We start from the raw sequence: 20,480 nt of genomic DNA on the forward strand, positions 1-20,480 counted from the left end.
CAGGCAAGCTGCTTCCTATAAATTGCCTCCAATCAAACATAACAGTGCTTCTGTAGAATTACGCTTAGAATCATAAAACATAAAAAAAAAAAAAACAAAACTGTTTCAAACTGGAATTCCAGATGGTCCTTTTGCACTGTTAGCCCTAAAAAGCACTCGTCACTCACCACCTCACTTACAGTGTCCTTAGGCCCTGCCATCTGGCCTCTTCAGTCAGACCTCTGGGGGCCACAGCTCGGAACGCAGGCTCCGCAGCCGGCCCTGAGCTCTACCTGTTGAGGTCAGCCGGCTCCCGGGCTGGCTGGCTTTCTCCCTCCAGGTAAGGATGGGCTGGAGTTACTTCCTTTTAGAGCACAGCCTACCCGAGTTTACAGTCCTCACCCCACAGCCCTGTCCTCGCTCCTCCTCAAGAGCGAGGGGGCCGCATGGCAGCCACACAGCAGTGCACAAAAGGCGACACTGACCGCGGGCGGTCCCCGGCCTCCACGCCCCGCACAGGCTTTGGGCCGGAAGGGGCGAGATCGGCGCGGCCCCGGGCGAGCCCAGGTGCGGCGCAGGGCGCAGGGCTGCGCCGCGAGCGGCACAAAACGCCTGACTCATGTGGCAGTGGCGGCGGGTTCCTGGGAACTGAAACTCGTGATGCTGTTGCTGCGGAGAAAAGCCTAGTTACCCATTCGGCTGGCGGTGGGCACCACCCAGGGCGCACAGCCCCCTAATCCGGCGTCCCGCAGCCTCGGCGGACCCTCTGTTCACGCCCCATCCCCCCCGGCCTCGAGCCCGCGCGCCGGCTGCGCGTGAGAAAAGAGCGGACACACCTAACCGCGCGCGCGGCCGCGGCCGCAGCCCCGCACCCTGCCCCACCCCCACCGGGCAGACTGGCTGGGCTCGACTGGGATTCGCTGCCTCGGCAAGATTCCCCACCCCCACTGCCCCAGGCTTCGGGGCCTCCGCTAGCCTTCGGCAATTTCCGTTGAGAGCCTCAGCGCTCGGCAAGGTCCGAACACCCGCCGCCTCTTTCCCCGCCAGACCCGGCTCTACGTCTGCAGCGCCAGGGCGCATGCGCAGACGCCATCTTCCCTCTTCTCTTCGGCCTGCCCCCACCCCCGCCGCTGCCGCTGCCCCCGCCGCCACCGCCACCGCCTCCTCCACCTCCTCTCGCTGGCGGTCGCCCCTCCTCCTCCTGAACCCGGGCTCTGGTCCCTCCTCTCCCGATGCCGCGAGAGACCGGGGGCTACAGAGTAGACGGAGAAGAGCACTAGTAACAACCACCACAGCCCCCTCTCCGCCTGAAGCCCTCCCTCGTACCCACCCACTCCCCCGCCCCGTGTGCAGACACCGACCAACCCCACCTCTCGATCCTTTGAACGGCATCGCCTGCAGTCGCCACACCAGCCCGTCTGGCCACCAGCGCCGCCGTGAGAGGAGCCGCCGCCGCCGCCGTCGCCAGCAGCCTCCTCCCGCCCGGGCCGCCGCCGGAGCCGTGGGGTGAAGAGCCGCCCGCCGAGGAACAGGACGGGAGAGGCTCGCAGCCCCAGCTCCCGTGCACGTTCCGCCGCCCTCCGGGGAGGCTCAGGCGCCGGCCCTTCCTCCCCGAGGACGCGTGCCGAGCCCAGCGCTTGCCCCGAGGGAGGAAAATGCTCGGGCTCCATGGCTGCCAGTGATGGAGCGGTCCCTGGGCTCCCGCTGCCACCGCCGCCGCCGCGCCCCGGCCGTGCTCCGCGAGGACCGGGCATCTCTGCGCGCCCGCCCGTGCCTCGTCGCTGGGTTCTCCGTACCGGGCGCTCCGCCGCCGCCGCCCCGCTCGCAGCCGCGCCGCTCCGACCCCAGCAGCGGTCAGCGTTTCCTCCCGGAGCAGCCGCCGCGAGCCCAGGGGGTTTGAGAGGGTCCGCGGGGCTCAGGGGGAGGGCCCGGCGGGGGAGGGTTGAGCGACACTGAGCTCGGGCTCGCCGGCGGCCGCGGCCGGGGGTGGCGAGAGCAAGGCGACGTTCGTTCCGCGCCGCCTCGCTGCAGAGCGACCGGGAGGGCTTTGCAGCGGCCGCCGCCGCGGCGGGAGGAGGGGGCTGAGGTGGCTCCGGAGTTGGCCAAAGAAGGTGGGCATTTCTCGCTTTTCCTCCTCTGCTCTGCCCTGCCCTCCCCTCCCCTCCCCTCCCCGCACCCTCCCCTTCCCACTCCTTGTGCCCCGCACCCCACGTGAAGCGGAATATAAAGGGGGGTGTGAGACTAGCGGAGAAAGTGAATGGCGGAGGACTGAAGGGGTCCCCCCTTCTGGTCTCCGGCCTCCTTGTTCACCCTCGTTCATCCTCCCTTCCCGAAGCTCGCCCTCGAAAGCAGCAGCGGCCGGTGCCTTAGGCTGAGGAGGAGGACTCGCGCCGGGAGGAGCGTCAGGTCGTTTTCCTCTCGAGCGTCTCGAATACAAAGATTACGGTGTAGAAGGAAATTGCGCTCGCCTCCTCCGCCCCCCGGTACCCGACACAATGCACCAGCCGCCTGAGTCCACCGCCGCGGCCGCCACCGCTGCAGACTTTAGTGCTAGGAAGATGGCGCACCCGACTATGTTCCCTCGGAGGGGCAGCGGTAGTGGCAGCGCCTCAGCGCTCAGTGCAGCAGGTACCGGTGTTGGTAGTACTGCTGCATCTTCTGATGATTTTCCGCCTCCATCGCTGCTCCAGCCGGCGAGTCCTGCAGCATCTTCCGCGTCGGGACCACAGCCTCCGCCTCCACAAAGCCTGAACCTCGTTTCTCAGGCTCAGCTGCAGGCACAGCCCCTTGCGCCAGGCGGAACTCAGATGAAAAAGAAAAGTGGCTTTCAGATAACTAGCGTTACTCCGGCTCAGATCTCTGCCAGTATCAGCTCGAACAACAGTATAGCAGAGGACACTGAGAGCTATGATGATCTAGATGAATCTCACACAGAAGATCTCTCTTCTTCGGAGATCCTTGATGTGTCGCTTTCCAGGGCTACTGACTTAGGGGAGCCGGAGCGCAGTTCCTCAGAAGAGACTCTGAATAACTTTCAGGAAGCAGAGACACCTGGAGCAGTATCTCCTAACCAGCCTCACCTTCCTCAGCCTCATTTGCCTCACCTTCCACAGCAAAATGTTGTGATCAATGGCAATGCTCATCCACACCACCTGCATCATCACCATCATATGCATCATGGGCACCACCTTCACCATGGGCACCACCATCCATCCCATGTTGCTGTGGCCAGTGCATCTGTTCCTGGAGGGTCACCTGCGAGCCCTGTATCCAGAAAACTCTCTACGTCTGGAAGCTCTGAGGGTGTTATTTCAGTAACACCAACTTCTGCTGTATCATCGAGTGGCTCACCTGCATCTGTAATGACTAGTATCCGGGCTCCAAGTACAACAGGCAGTGTAGGTATAAATTCTGGTACTGGCACTAGTACAATGAATAATGTTAATGTTGCTTCTTTGAGTAGTTTCAGTCCTAATGTGACAAGCAGCATGCTTGGTAATGCTAATATAAGTACAAGCAATATTCCTAGCGCTGCTACTGTAAGTGCTGGGCCTGGAGCTACCAGTAGTGTTACTGTGAATATCTTGAGTGGTATGGGCAATGGTACTGTTTCTTCCTCTGCTGTTAACAGTGTCCCTAATGCAACTGTGGGGACGAATGTGGGATTGATTTCAAGTCAGCAGCAACAACCAACAGTTAACACGTCAAGGTTCAGAGTTGTGAAATTAGATTCTACTTCTGAACCATTTAAAAAAGGTAGATGGACTTGCACTGAGTTCTATGAAAAAGAAAATGCTCTCTCTGCTACAGAAGGTGTGGTGACAAATAAAGTGGTGGAGACTGTAAAACAAAACCTGACAGAATTGACTTCTGAGAGGGAGAGCACTAGTGGGAGTTCAGTGAGCAGTAGTGTCAGCACACTGAGTCACTACACAGAGAGTGTGGGAAGTGGAGAGATGGGAGTCCCTACTGTGGTGCAGCAGCCGCCTCCAGCTCTTCAAGGTGTGGCCCTTCAACAGATGGATTTCAGTAGCAGTGGTCCACAGAGTATTTCAGCAGTTAATATGCCACAGAGTATTTCTCAGTCACAGATGTCACAAGTACACTTACAGTCTCAAGAACTAGGCTATCAGCAAAAACAAAGTCTTCAACCAGTACCTCTGCAAGCCACTGTCAGTGCTGCAACTAATATCCAGCCATCACCTATAAATGTGGTTGGTGTAACTTCAGCTTTAGGTCAGCAGCCTTCCATTTCCAGTTTGGCTCAGCCCCAACTGCCGTATTCACAGACAGCTCCTCCAGTGCAAACTCCTCTTCCGGGGGCAGCACCCCAGCAGTTACAGTATGGACAACAGCAACCAATGGTTTCTACACAGATGGCCCCAGGCCATGGTCAATCAGTGACTCAAAATCCTCCTTCAGAGTATGTACAACAGCAGTCACTTCTGCAAACAGCAATATCCTCTGGGCAGTCCAGTTCTGCAGGAACAGGAACATCCGTGATTCCTGTAGCTCAGCCACAGGGGATCCAGCTGCCAATGCAGTCCACAGCAGTTCAAGCACAAGGGTTATCTGGCCAGCCTGTTGGCCAGGCTCAAACAGCGATGTCTGCTGTACCTATTAGTGGTCAAGTTGCAACTGTTGGTCAACAAGGAAACATACCTACTGCAGTGCAGCAGCCCTCTACCCAAGCTACACCTTCAGTTATTCAGCAAGGTGCTCCTCCATCTTCACAAGTAGTTCCACCTGCTCAAACTGGGCTTATTCATCAGGGAGTTCAAACTAGCACTTCAAGCCTTCCTCCACAATTGGTTACTGCACCCCAGAGTACCTTGTTAACTGTGCCTCCCCAGCCACAAGGAGTAGAACCAGTAGTTCAAGTTGTTTCGCAGCAATTGCCCGCAGTTAGTCCTTTACCCTCTGCTAGTAGTATTCCTGTTACAAACCAGGTTAGTTCAACTGGTCCTTCTGGAATGCCTTCTGCCCCAACAAACTTGGTTCCACCACAGAATATAGCACAACCCCCTGCCACTCAAAATGGTAATTTGGTTCAAAGTGTTAGTCAACCTCCCTTGATAGCGACTAATATAAATTTGCCATTGGCACAACAGTTACCACTAAGTTCTACTCAGTTCTCTGCACAATCATTAGCTCAGGCAATTGGAAGCCAAATTGAAGATGCCAGGCGCCCAGTGGAGCCCTCCTTAGTTGGCTTACCTCAGACTATCAGTGGTGACAGTGGGGGAATGTCAGCAGTTTCAGATGGGAGTAGCAGCAGCCTAGCAGCCTCTGCTTCTCTTTTCCCGTTGAAGGTGCTACCGCTGACAACACCCTTGGTGGATGGCGAGGATGAGAGGTAAGATCATGGCCTATTTATGCAGACGTTCAGAGTTGAAGTTTATTTATTAGCAATATATACATTTATAACTAGTCTAGAGTTACATATTTATTTTGTAACTATATTCATGGTAAGTTTTACAGAGGAGAGTTAAGGAATTTCAGAGTGAGTAGGAATTATTTAATACATAAATAATTGTCAAGTCAGTTAATATATATTAATACTAAAACTAGGTTTAGAGGCACCAAGTGGTTTTTGTTTATAAAATGCTTTTTGAAAGATTAGATATGAAAAGAATTAAATTTTGCCAACCCTCAAAATAGTTAATCTGTTTTCTATACAGTTACTAAAATCATTGTGACCATCTCTTGGAGGGCTGCAGTTCCTACATTTGTTCTTCTGTATAGATAATTATTTTTCAGTTATAGTGTATTTCATTTTAGGCTGTGAAAGATGTTACCTTCTTTTCCTACTCAAACACAGAAAGAAAAATGACCTAATCTGGGCTGTATAAGTTGACTATAATGTAGTTCACCAGCTTTTGTAGACTTAATGTATGTTACTTTATCTTAACAGAAAAGGAATGGGACTCTTTAAACTTTTTTGGGGGTAGTTGGTCATACATGGTCAGGGTAACTAGATTTGTCTTTGATAGTACAATGCTGTATGTTTTTTCTTTTGCATCGTACGTGAAGGTGGTAGCCATTTTAGAGTAAAGAAAGCCTTGGACTGTTGAATTTATACAGGCATGAAAATAAGATTGTCTGCTAATCTACTCCACCTGTTCACTCCCCCAACCCTCCTATAGCCTGAAATACATTATTACAGCAGCATTTTTTTCAGATTGCAAGTGATGTATGAATCACATTTATTGACTCAGTTTGCATCTTTGAAGATGACTGGCTAGAAAAGTTGTGAAGTCTTAGTTTGTTTCCTATGTAGCTTTAGGACTTAGTTGATTGATTTTTTTAAAAGGAACAAATCTGCCAGTCTATGACTAGCCTTGATAAAAATATAGACGTTATTAAAAAGACTTCATTTTACTGAGATTTTGAATGAGTATGGAAGATACTCAATTATTTTAGTATTAGTTTAAGATTTTTGGGATTGAAATTTGATTAAACTAGCTGAAACATTTATATTCTATACATTTATTTGTGGATTTTGCTTTGGAAAAAATGAGTTCACTGGAAAACAATTTTAGAAAAAAAACAAAGGCCAATTTTTTTAAGGTAAAAGGAAGGGCATTGTTAATTGAAACATTTGTCTTCTAAGTTCATTATTTTTCTAATGGGAATATAATTAAAATATTGATAATAAGCAGATGTAGTCTATTCTATATTTTTCTACAAAACTGTTCTTTAAAGGTAGACTTCTAAAAGGTAGCTTCCTTAATAATTCCATTATAATTATTGTTTGCCTTTTAACTTTATCGTTCTGATGCCTGTAATTTTAAAGAATTAGCCTATTTTTTTCTAAATCAAAAGGGTGTGAACTGAGTGAAATTTGTATAAAAACTAGTTTATAAGTACTGAATTTAGAGAAATGAAAGACAAGGACAAACAAATTGAGCCCACATATTGAAAGAAAACCTTGCTGATTTTGTTAATTACCATTTGTAGTTTCCTGGTGTGCGATCCCCCTTTTTTTTTCTTCTATTGATGTAGATATGGTAGGGCATTCCAAAACTAGCTGTTTCACACAGTTCTGTCAGAAAATTATACTTACAACTAGAGTTTCAACTGAAGGAAAATAATTTTTCCTCATTAAAGATATTATTTTCTAGGTAGTAGTTGAGTGAAAGAATAATTAGGGCCAAAATATATGAAAAGGTTTGAAATTCTAGAAAGGGACAAGAAATTGGTCTAAAATATTTTGATCTAAAGTAGCCTGTTTTCAGAATGCACCTTTGTTAGTTGACATCAAATTGAATAATCAAAATTAGAAAATTTTTGTTTTGAGCAGTATTCTTCAAATTGTTTGACATCAAAATGTTTCACCCCTAAAGTACCTGGGAGGTCAGAAATGATCTCTAAGGTGTATATGTTTTGGAAAAAGAAATGTTTCTCTTGAGAGAAGACCAGAGGAAAAAGTGATACATTCATTTATACATTCAGTTATTTTACTTCCTTTTTAGCTTCTGTGTCACTTGCTAGCTTCTAGACTTGGTCACATTAGTCTCTTGCTAGAGAAGGGGTACATTTATCATTACAGTGGTAAGACACAGGATGTATGTCAACTATAAATTTTTGGTGAATGAGGGCGATTATTTAATCATCTTTTGTGATGTTTTAGCACTTTAGATTTTCCTTCACTTTTTTTTGGGGGGGGGTGGTAACCGGGATTGAACTCAGGACCTTGCACTTGCCAGTCAAGCACTAATTCCACTGAGCTATCTCCCCAGCCCCTAGATTTTCTGTTTTATCAGACATGGAAAGCTTTCTGTTGGCTGTGGTAGTTAGTAAAGGTAAGAAACCTGGCTCAAAGGATTAAGGTTGTGTAACTTGCTTTCAAAAAATCATTTTTACTAAAAGGTCTTGTTTTAATCTTTAATATGAACTTTAGAACAAGGGGAGGATTTTGATATGAAATTATCAAACTTATATTCAGCCTTCAAGACTCAATGTAGACGTTCCCTCCAAAGGATTTTCTTTCTTCAGGAAATACAAGCCCTTTAATTTTCTGCTGCCTTAGCACTGCTTAAAGCACATTGTATTTGATTGTAATTATGTTTACCAGTCTTTCCCACAAGATTAGGAATTCTTCAAGGGTAGGGACTAAATATTTCTTAAAGAAATTAATGAGCAGACATTTCTCTACCTTTTCTGTTGTGGTTTAAACTTTGTTATTTTTCGTCTTAACAGAGCTGTTAGAGATTACATGATTTTATAATTTATGCAGTAGATTAAAAATGAATCAATAAAATGAATTTCCTAATCTCTTTATTGTTCCTTGAAACAAATTGGTGACTATCTTCTAAATACAATGCCTGTTTTATGGAAGGTCCTCAAATATTCACCAAAGAGCAATGGATTTTTTTTTTAACCTGTAAAATAGCAATACTCCTTTTGCCTGCTTCTTAAGACTGGTAGGATCAGTTAAGTATAAAATAGCAAATTATAACTTAAAAGTTTTTATTTGAAATGTACCTACAATTTAAAAAAATTAGTAGTTTACATGGTTATCCTACATAAATACATAAATATGCTGCCCTCTTTCCTAGGCTTTCTTTCCTGGAAGTGCTTTCACTGCTTTCAAATGATTATTGTTACACTTCTTCCACTTTAACATGCTTGAGTTGCTCTGAGATCTACAACATAGCTTGATGATTAGCACAGACTGGATTAAATTCCTTAGGTTTGATCTTTCCTGTCATTTGCTAGTTTTATTAACTTTGGGCTATTTCTTCCTTCTGTGCCTCAGTTTTCTCGTTTTAAAAGCTGGGAATAATAGTATGCGCCATAAATTTGATAGAATTAATTTGGAATACCCGTAGAACGTTGTTTAATTCATTATGCCCTGAGGGCCAGGGATATAGCTCAGCAGCACAGTGCTTGCATGGTAAGTGATAAGTTCTGAGTTTGACTCCTCCCCTCCCCCCCAAAAAAAACATTATGCCCTAAGTGTTTAAGTAATTTCTTGTTTTGTTTTTGCTTCATTAACTTCTTATTTAGAAAATAAAGTTTACCTGTCTGGTCATCCTCGTTAACAGTTTACTCTTACTTATTCCATATTCTTATAAAAGATCATTATCTTTTTCTCCATGCAGTACAATCTCCTGTGGCTGCCTGCCACCCTATCCTTAGCTATCTACTATATAGAAATGTTGGTGGATTCTCTTCTTTCAAGTTTTTATTTATCAGTATGGTTTGTTTTTCCAGTTGCCTTTCTTCCTTCATAGCTCCTCGTTTTTTTATTTTTGGGCCCTACACTTTTTGATAAAGTCCTTCCTCAGATGTCTGGTAATTCACGATTGTGTGTTTGTACTTAAATGTTTAAGAGGACTAAGGAGCTGATTAGCAAGTCTCATGTGGAGTGATGTGTTTGAAGGTCATTGCCCTCCTCCCTCTTCCCTCTGTAGTTTTCTTTATATTAATCACTAAGTCTGCATTTCATTGGCTATCCAATACTAGCATCAAGTATTGTTTCCAATTTTGTCTTCCAGAAGTCTTTGTCATATACCTTTGACTTGCATTTTGGACTGATTGCCTTTGCCTCTTGGTACACAACCATTTTCCTGGGATTCCTTTCACTTTCTTAGGTATTGAATCTCCAGTTTCCAGAGACCATTGTTGTCTTTTTTCTTGATTTATTTGGCATTTTAAAATGGCTTGAGTTGACTTTTACGCTTCGAGTCTCTGGCTAGGTAAAGAGTAACAGGTGAGAAAATGTGTTCTCTTTTAATTTTTCATATTGCTTTCTAGCATCCATACCGCTTTTGAGCAGTCTGCAGCCATTTTCGTACAATATGTGAATTTCCATATGTTGTATGTGATCTCTGTGTGTTGTTTTTCCCTCTTTGTATGTTCTGAAATTTTACAATGGTGGGCCTTTTTGTGGGTCTGTTTTCATTTATGGCACTGAGTACTTACTTGGTGTGTGCCTTTTCAGCTTGAAAACATTTTTAATTCGGCAACTTTTTAGAAAATGCACTTAGGCTTCACTAGCCACATTGAAATCATATAACTTTATTTTTTACTTGTAGTGATTAAGTACACAGTCTTGTGCAATACTAGGGAAGTGTTCTTCCACAGAGCTATTCCATTAGTCTCTGGTACTTTTTCTTAAGTGAGGTTGTTGCTTATGTATTTCTGTTTTCTTTCTCAGGTTCCTCTTATTTGATAATGGATCTTCTTGTCTGGTGTTTTGATTTTCTGTATTTCAACCATTACCGTCTTTTTCTGTGCTGTATTTCTATTACATTTTCATTTTCCTTATCATATATTTAGTTTCCAAGAGCTTTTTTCCTTATTCTTTGTTCCTTTTTAATCTTGTGTCATTCTAGTGTAATAATGTTAGTAGTTCTTTGACTATATGAATGTCTGTTTTGACTATATGAATTCTGTCTATAGTAAGATGACTTTTTAATTTCTTGCCTGGAAGTGAAGGATTTTCTACCAGCATACTTGAGGGGAGCTGGAGTAGTGAGGGAGAGTGAAAGGTCTTGGGAAGTGTTAATGTCCCCAAATACTTTTCTTCAGCATTGTTTTCATTGTGCTCTCCTACCTTTTGTGCACGATTAGTTTCCTGAGATGTTGTGTTTTACCTCCTTCAGATATCAAACATGGGAGAGGAAGTTGGAATCTATGGAGCTGGTTACAATCTTCCTTATTTTAGGACCCCCCCCTCCATACCCGACCTCATACAGTTGTGGTATTGCCAATTTCCTGAGCCTTTGAGGGATTTTATAGTTGAAATTGGATTAGTTCTTATGTTTTCCACTGTTTGCTAAAGATTTGATTTTATTCTGCTTGCTAAGTCATCCCTCAACCATCTGCTTTCCAACTTCCAAATTTTTGTTGCTCTTGCCTTTTTACCCCTGAATTTCTTATAGGTTTATAGTTTTATATCTTGAAAAATTCCTTTTATGTCATTTCAGTGGGGCTTTTAGGGAAGAAATAAAACTAAATGTATAATCTAATTATTGTTACACCACTATCTCAACAGTACTGCACTGTTAAATGTAAAGATGGTGTTAATTTTAATGAAGTTGTTGCTCCAAGATACCATAAGACCTGAACATAAATTTTAAGAATGGGATTGTTTGGCTTATATCTATTGGCAAGAAGAATAGTATATAATTTGTAGAAGTGATGAAAAAAGGGAAGTGATTTAATATTTTATCATGTTTAACCACTCAACCTTGTAAATTAAGTTTTTTCTATTTTGTATGTAAACTGAAACTACTGAATTTTTACAGATGTAGCATGTATGGTGGGAAAGTCAAGCTTGGATTCAAAGCCTCTCCCAATTGAATATCTATCACGAATTCTTTGATATTAGAATTTTAGCAAAAGTTAAAAAATAAAAATAAAAGGCTTAATTGATTGCTTTCTGTTTCAGTATAAATGATGGAATTTCCATATAATGTGAGAATTCTTTATAAGCTCTTGCATAGAAAAAAGTAGGTAAAGTCATCACAGTGAACACCTGGGGAACATAGTAGCCATCTGGATGTTGAGTTAATTTGGACTTACATTTATTTTGAAATTTGTATTGAAAACATCTTTTTAAGGAAGTCTTTTTTAATTTTCTACTAATTTCATTTAGTCATTTTACCATTGGGTTTAGAATTATGGTGTTATTTCTTGTTTAGAAAGTTTTAATGTAAAAATATGACACTGCAAAGGATGATCTTTGTAAGTACTGTAATATCAGATCCTTGGTTGATTTTTTTTTTTTTTTCTGCCATGTCACTGCTGTTAAGGTTGAATGTGTCATGATGAAATATACTTGGCTAATTAAAGAAAGCTATATAGGATGGCAGAAGTTTTAACACATCTTTACATAAAAAGAATTATACGGTAATTTTAAATTACAGTTCAAAATGTTTCCTTGTCTCATGTGTATTTGAGTGCCCCTCTTGCATCTCAATTTGTTTTTTACCAGTTTGCCCAAGAGCTCTTACTTGACTTTTCATCAGTCCTTAGGCATAGTTGATCTTAGCATTTCACTTGAAGCACTTTATTTTATTTTATTTTTTTCTCTAATACTCTTCTTTTTGTTTTCTACCCACCTTTCTGGACTTTTTTTATTTTTTATTTTTTTGAGATAAGGGTTTCACTATGGATTTCAGGCTGGCTTTGAACTCACTGTTAGAGCCCAGGCTGGCCTGGAACTCACAGCAATCCCTGCCTCAGGTTTCCAAGTGTTGGCATTATAGGTGTATGGCGTCTTTCAGGTTCTTCTGTGAGACTCAGTTTCTTCAGATTTTTGAATCTTTTTTTCTCACTTAATACCTTGTCTGTCTTCCCAAGGCTTTAAAGATGTTCCATATGGCATAAGGTTCTGAATGCATGTCTCTAGTCCTGAATGCAAACCTCCAATTCTACATTTTCTTCTTAGCTTTCAGTTTACAAAGGACTTTACATTCTTAAGTCTTCTCAATTCCCATAGGTAGTAAATTTTACCCTTGATTATTTGACCCCTCAAATTTTCCTCTTTCATTATTCTTATTTTGAGAAACTTCATTTCTTCTCTTTAGAAACCTGAGTCATTCTTTATAGCTTCTTTTCCTCCTCATCAGCATTTGACCATTACCTCAAATTCATCTTAGATTTACCCCCTCACCCCCAGTTCTAGTCTAACATAACAACAGCTCTCCTTTAAAGTATTGTATGCAAGTAGCTACTTCACTGAGCATAGTGCATAAACTGTCTTAAATATTGTATGTTATGATCAGAATAATCTCAAAAGTGAAAATTTGTTTATGTCACTCACTTGGGCCAATCACTTTAAAGGCCTTCCATTTATTTTAAAGTATTTGCAGTTGTTCCTTACTCCTGGCCTTGTATCATGCTACTGTCTTGTACTTTCTATGGCCTAATTGAACTTGACATGTTTCGCACCTGGCCATTCTTCCTTCAAGGCCTTTGCTCATGTTCTTTAGTGTGAATATTCATTATTCACCTCCCTTCATTCTTCCTTAAACTGTCTCTTTTAAAAGGTTTCTGATAAACCAATCTAAACTTAGGTTCTTTGGCAATAATGACAGAAATGGCCTTGCTTTCTTCTATAATGCTTACTATAAGTTTTACTTAGTTTTTTAAAAAAAATTTTTGGTGTGGGTGTGTGTGTGCGTGCGCATGTGTTGTGATTCTTTGATGATTTTAAGCTTCAAGAGTAAGATGTTTGGTGTGCTATTATATCGAGAACCTGTTTCAGAACTTAACAGTTAATACTCTGCTTAATGAAGAAAGTATATTGTTAATATTGGCACAAAAAAGGAAATGTCCTTTAAAAACTTTTGATGTATGTGAAAGTTGAATAAGTTTTATAAATGGTCATATAATAATTGTTATTGTTTTACTTTTTGTTGTGTTTGTAAGCCAAAACAATATGATAAACAAGCATTTTATTTTATGTTTATTTTGTATTTACTTATGCCAGTAAAAATTCTCCAACTTGAATGAAACAATTCTCATTTCAAAACTGGAATTAGCACTTTTTTTTTTTTTGCTTTTAGTTGGTGTAGATATTCAAATATAATGATTCTTTTGTCTTTTTGAGATAGGGTTTCTTTGGACAGTTTAGGCAGGTCTTGAACTTACTTTGTAGCTCAGGTTAGCCTCAAACTAGCAGTGATCCTCTTGCTGGGATTATAGGCGTGTGCCATCACACCTTTCTTCAATGATTTTTAAATTTCTTAAGTATTATCTTAGAAGCCTCTTTTTGCAGTTTCAGCTGTTAAGAATATAAATATTTAAGTTGTAAAATGTTACTTGTTTGTATTATAAGTTTTTCCTTAACTAATTTTAGTAAACTGAATATTTAAAGTTTCTGTGATCTACTTTATGAAGTAAATTGGAGATTATACAGAGGGACAGTAACCATTGAAAAGGTTTGGCAATGATCAGAGTTAGCAGTAATCTTTATTGATTATGTATGGGTTCTAAAGTAAAAAAAAATGAGGCCTTCAGTTTATTTATTTATTTATTTATTTTGGTGGTACTGCAGATTGAACCCAGGGTCCCCTACATGCTAGAGAAACACTCTACCATTGAGGTACATCTACATCTCTTTTGATTTTTTATTTTGACACAAGCCTTCCATTAATTGCCCAAGTTGGCCTTGAACTTGTGATCCTCCCATTTAGCTGGAATTATAGGTCTGTACCACCACATCCAGCTAGCTTTTCAGTTTTAAAGTTGAAATAAGTAAGAGCTGAAGGGAAAATGAATGATGTCAGGTAGTGATTATCAGGGGTTCTGAGAGTCTCTGAGCCACTCTGTTTATATTGATGTCAAATCTAGATGCCTCACATAAAATTATATTTGTATTGATTGGGGAGATTTACTGTGGCTTGATTTTTTTATTAAGGATTAATTTTAGATCATGGTACATGATCTTACCCTTCCTTATCTATGAAACCCATAAAATTTCCTCTAAATTTTGTGAGGGAAAGACAGATGAAGTACTTCTCTTATTTTTCTAGGCCATTCAAAATTTTTTTAATACCAGCTGACTATTCAGGTTGGGGAACTCCTGATATCCTGTGTAGATGCTTGAGTATTCTTTAATGAAGTATAGATGGATGGATTTATAAAATTGTTCAATATTAGTTTGACTTTTCTCCCAGCTCACCTAGTTTTATAGTTTCTTTGGTGGTTAGCTTTATTAGTGTGTATTTATATTGTAACAAAATGGCATATTGATTAGGAGTGTTTTAGAAATAAAAACATAGTTGAAAAAATATCTGCATTAAATTTTCCTTATTATATGGCTATGATGTATTTTTAATACTGATAGTAATAAAACTACTTCAGTATGATTTTTTTGGGATTGAGTCCCAGCAATTCAGGTTTCACAGTGGAAGAAATGGAGATTTAGGTTCATCTATTTAGTCTTTAATTATCACCTACCTAATATATGTTATGTGATTTTACATTTTTTATGAACTCTACAACAGTTTAGTAATAATAGTGATAGTGATAAGTAGGAATAGTTGAAAATCAAAGCACTTATACTATGTGTTCTAAGCATGTTACCTGTATTAACTGATTTAATTCTGAGCATCCTTATGAATTGTAAGTACCATTATTATCCTCACTTTACATGTGAGAAAATTGAGAACACAGATTAGGTATCTTTTTTTCAGCGTCACATAGCTAATAAGTGGGAACTGGGATTTAAATTCAGGCAGTCTGATTTCAGAGTTTGTACTCATAATCACTGCTCTATTGCCTCTGTAGCATATGATCAAACCAGGATGTTCTTTTTGCTTCCTTAAGTCAATTTAAGTGCACTGGGAGGCAATAGGGAACAGCAGTGGCTTAGTCTACTTCCTGTTACTAATAGAATACCTAAGACTGGGTAATTTATGGAGACAAGGTTTATTTTAGTTCTGGTGGCTGAGAGATCCACAATCAGCAGCCATGTCTGTTGAGGGCCTGGTTCTACTTTTAACTCCAGGTAAAAAAAATGGAAAGCCAAGCAGGTACAAGGGGAAGAGGCGAAGAGTGGCAAGGACAACTTAGCATTATCATAACCCATTCTCACTATAGCCCTTTCCTGAGAGATGCTTTAATCTATTTTAATCCTCTTAATCACTTCACAAAGGTCCTACTTAGCACCACTACCACAATGGTAGTTGAATATTTTAACATGAGTTTCAGAGGGGACAGACCATATTCAACCTATAGCATGCAGATATTTCTTACTTCCTCAAAAAATAGTCTTGTGAATATCTTGGAATTTGGATAGGGATGATGCTCATACTTTTATATTCAAGAATATAAATTTCATGAGAGCAGTGACCTTACGTGTATAGTTTACCACTGTAAGCAATAGTAGGTCTAAAATGTATGTCAAATAGGTAAAATTTAAAAATATCAGGATAGGTACAGAATCAAAACCAAATGCTTTGCCATCCTGTTGCCATAAGGCACACAATTGTTTTGATAGTGCCAAGATTGAAGTCTTTATAGATGATATATGATGCTGTTATGTGAAATTCTCTCACCAGTTCATCTGCATATCAAAGGTCATATTTATGAAGTACTACCTGTAGTCATAAATCATTACATCTAGTATTAGTATAAGCAAAAGTGTAATCAAACATGATTCTTTTCTTTTTAGGGTATAAGATCTGTACATGAAGAAATGGAATGATAGCAAGTGACAATTTATGCAATATGAAATCAAAGAACCAAATTTAAAATGAGAAACCTCGAGATATGTGACTTTTGGTTTATATATGAAAGAAAAATTTGGAAAAGCAAATTCTTTGATGTTTCTTAGGCATGGATCACATAAATAGAATTCACTTTTGGTGATTCCAAAAGTATTACCTGAACTTCTAGAAGTTATGGGGTGAAGGATAATGTTTCAGACAAGATTACGTTGATAAAAATGGGAAATGAACATCTGAGCAGCAGTAAAGCAATAATGGAATTTATTAGAATAGGTTTGTTACCGCCAGGTAGAGAGTGTTAAGAAATGAATGAAGTTGAATCTGGAGTGTTTGGCCTGCAATAGTTGTTGACTGATAGTCAAAAAAGATAAGTACGAGAGGATTCTGTAGTTTGGATTAGAGTAGGAAGCAGGAAAGAGAAAATTACATCTCTTTTGTTAATGAGAGAAATAAATGAAGGGATAATGATTTCCATTGTAAAATGATTCAGCATAGGGTTGCCTTCTTAAAACAAGGTTACTCAGTTTATAAAAGCACCATGTTCAGTTCTCTATCTTTTCTTCCCTCAAAGTAATCTTTTGTTTCTTATGTGGGGAAGGATCCAACAACTTGAAAATGTGATTTCCCCTGAAATCTGTTTTCCACAACTTCATTTTAAGTCTTTTTTTTTTTTTTTTTTGCGGAGCCAGGTATTGAACTCAGGCCCTTGCGGTTGCCAGGCAAGCGCTTATTCAACTGAGCTATTTCCCCGGCCCCTCGTTTTAAGTCTAAAGGTACACCAATGTAATGTTTTCATAGGGTTTATTTATATCTAATCCACAACATGTTCTGAATATGTTTCATAAGAAAATAAATCCAAGTGAATATTTCAGAGTTAATTCTTTACATTTGTGATTGAAGGATACTATGCCTGCTTTTTTTCATGGATTCTGCATCCATGGGTTCAGCCAGTCTTTTATCTATTTTATAGAGTTGTACAGTGATTGATACTTCTAATGAGCATTCCTTCAATCTTAATTGTGTGCTCATTATTTTCTTCATTTAAAAAGCATTTTCTAGGGGGCTGATGAGATAGCCCAGCCAACAAAATTGCCTGCCTAGGCAAGCGCAGAGCCTGCAGTTCAATCCCTACCACCACAAGCCACGCTAGCCCTGCCTGCAGGGCCAGCTGAGCCTGCCAGAGTCTGGGCTTAGTGGCACATGCCTGTAGTCCTAGTGCTGGAGAGGCTGAAAACAGGAGGATCACTATGAGTCCGAACTGCATAGTGAGACCTTGTAATAACCAAATACATTAAGGAAAAAAATAAAAGGATTTTTCTATCCCAAATTATTAAAAATTTTAAATTTATTGCTAAAGAATAAAGTTGGAAAGTTTTCTTCAGTAGACTCCAGTTTCAGAAAAACAAGTACAGAGACTCAGTTTTATGACATGAACATTTCAGTAAGTCAGATTAATAGCCTTCTGTTGGTTCCAGTGAATTTTTACCATAACTGCTAAGATGTAGGATGCTTGCTTTATGCTTAATTCAGCCAGACTTCATTAAAATGCCTTTAAAAACAGAAACTTCATTTTAATTGTATTATACTGGCATAGTCTATGATTCACATCTGCAGTTTTGAGTTGTTACAGTTATATTTGCATCATATGTTATTGGAACAAGCAAATGCTAATATAATAACTTAATGTTTACTTGGAAAATAGGATTTACCTTGTTTATTTGCTTATTCTGGAAGGTAAAACTTTATCTAAAATAATTAAATTAGCTATTCCATTAATTGAGTTTTTTTCCACATTTATTAAAACAGATACCAACAAAATTTCAAAATGTCAGCAGTTACAGCTAGTAGTACACACTAATAGCATGGATTATTTTTAGGAATATTCAAATGATAGGTAATCAGTAAATGAATTTCATCACATTATTGGGTCAAAAGACTGAAAATCCAAGATATGTTCCAGAGAAAAGGTCACTGGAATAAATCCAGTGTTCTGGTTTATAAACAATGAAGACATATTAAATCATAGACATGTTTCATAAGAAGATAAACCCAAGTGAAATAATATTTCAGGATTGGTTCTTTATATTAGTGATTGAAGAAACCTGTACCTGCTTTTTTTTTCATGGATTCTGTATCCATGAGTTCAGCCAACCTGTGATCTATTTTATAGAGTTGTGAAGTGCTATCTTTAGACTGATATGTACCAGTCAAGACAATGTTAATTCAGTTTTTGTAGTAAAGCCACTTTCCTTCATTTTCATAATTTATAAACATGGACACTATTAAAAGAAGTGATTGAATTATTTTGAATTTTAGAATTATCTTAAGAGATTTCTTTATTGGCTCTATGTATCTTATTTGCATGGTTTATAATTTTCACTTCCACAAACATGGAATATCCTAAAACCACTGAAAACCAGTAATTTTTACTTGTTATATGATTATATTTTTGAACATTGTACTGATTGGTTGTGCTTTTGTTAGCCTAAAATTGATATTCTACCTAATACTGTGGATAACCACAGAGAAGAGGGAATGGTTTAATTATTACCTTTTAAAGATGACCAGGGTAAGACTCATTTAGGATTTTTTTCTCTATTCAGAATTTTAATTATCTCTCTAATTGAACTCAGATTTGTAGCTCATGGGTATTGTAATCTTATTAGAAATTGATCTAGTTGTGTAACGACAGCTTTTTAAACAAGTGGGCATGTTGGCCTAATAAAACCAACTTGTCTTACGTTTGTGTTTATTACCATAGGACCTAAATGTGGACCTAAATGCCATGAGCACCAGTAGTCTTGAGTCTCCATGCATGAGTAGCAGAGAAAAAAACAAGAGAAACAAAAAAAGAGTAGATGATCATTAAAAAGGGAGACTAGCCTAGAGGGGAAAGATTGAATTTATCATAAATTTATTATAGAGCTGGCATACTTCACCATCACTGGGCACTGTACTCATTGCCTGCATCTGTGAACATAGCCATGAAAAGTATTTTAGTAAAACAACCCAAGGCAGTTCGAGCAGTTGTTAGTCTAGAAGGATTTTTACAGTTCTTCTGTTTTTTCCTGATATTGTGATGACATGTTTATTTCAGAAATGTTTATTAAATGCTTGTTATGTACCTAATACTTATCAGAAGTACTAAAGATTCAAATAAAAGACATGGTTTTGGTTTTCAGAAGTTTCGTCTGGTATTCTAAAGAAGCATCGTAAGATCTTGATAGGTCTCTTGAACTATACAAATTAAGTTGCATCATGCTTAATTGTTACTATTTATTTTTGGGGGGGCAGTAACAATTTTCTTTGGCAGTAGTGGGGATCACACTCAAGGCGTGACACATACTAGGCAGCATGTACCACTAAACAGAATTGTTAATCTGTATATTGTTTGCATGATCCCTTTTCTGTTCAAATTAATTTAATTAAGATATAAAATAATGAGCATGAAGTATAGTGAAGTAGAATTTAATGAGTTAACATCTAAATTGGTATCTGATCTTGTTTCTTTTACCTGTTCATAGTATGATCTACATAGATGACTTAACCTTTCTAAACCCAGTTTCCTTACTAGTGATGTGGAGGTATTATCTACCCCTACGCTGCTTGGGAGGAAATGTGTAGTAGTCCTTACTCCTATTCTCTAGTGCCAAATAAGAACCTTTCCTTTGTTAACCAGTATAAGTCAAAATGGGAACCTTACATACATATTTGGAGGCTTTCTATTTTCTACAGCCTTCTAAACCTGTGGTTCTGTCTTTGTGACATTTTAGATGCAGCCTTTCTCACCTGGGGTTCCTTAAGAAAATGTTTATATAGAGTGACTACAGACAGGTAATCATTTAGTACTGCCATTTTAAATGTGGTACATAAAAGAAAAATGAATTTATTACACACAGTGGAAGCATTAGGGATTCATTCTTTTGCTAAATTACATGCTGCTAGGAATATACTGCTTGAGAAGTGCTTTGAAATTCCCACATTTAAAAAAATAAGTTGTCTTCAACATACCTTCCCCTTTCTCTTGTTGGGGGTAAAGGATACTTAGAAGAAATAGTGTTTCATATAGCAGTTTACTAGTCTCCAAAATAGATCCATTACCCAAATCAAATGAGTTTCAAATTTTTTTATTTTGCAGTGTTTTAGATGGGCATAATGCCGTGGAGGCCATCTGTTTCATGTTCAGAACCATATGATATTGCAAGGTATCTCAGAATGAATGGGATTAATCACTTGTTTTTAATAAGATAAATGAGTCAGTATCTAGTGTTTAATTTTCAAAGACACATTGAACAGGAGTTTGAAATTGAA

General features: G+C 39.7%; 1 protein-coding gene across 8 annotated transcripts in view; it reads left to right on the forward strand.

The window, feature by feature from the left end:
* Nucleotides 1–239: 239 nt before the first annotated feature.
* The window catches only part of Tsc22d1 (TSC22 domain family member 1), a 129,821-nt gene continuing 109,580 nt past the window's right edge, over nucleotides 240–20,480 (forward strand). For 2 of the 8 annotated variants that reach the window (XM_023700208.1, XM_023700207.1), the window contains exon 1: nucleotides 2,099–5,335. In XM_023700208.1, coding sequence (XP_023555976.1) covers nucleotides 2,475–5,335 — 2,861 coding nt within the window. In that variant the 5' untranslated portion in view covers nucleotides 2,099–2,474. The other 6 variants (XM_023700206.1, XM_023700205.1, XM_023700203.1 and 3 more) reach the window with 6 other exon arrangements.

This window comes from Octodon degus, unplaced genomic scaffold (genome assembly GCF_000260255.1).
Source record: "Octodon degus isolate 3935 unplaced genomic scaffold, OctDeg1.0 scaffold00122, whole genome shotgun sequence".
Lineage (NCBI taxonomy): Eukaryota > Metazoa > Chordata > Mammalia > Rodentia > Octodontidae > Octodon > Octodon degus.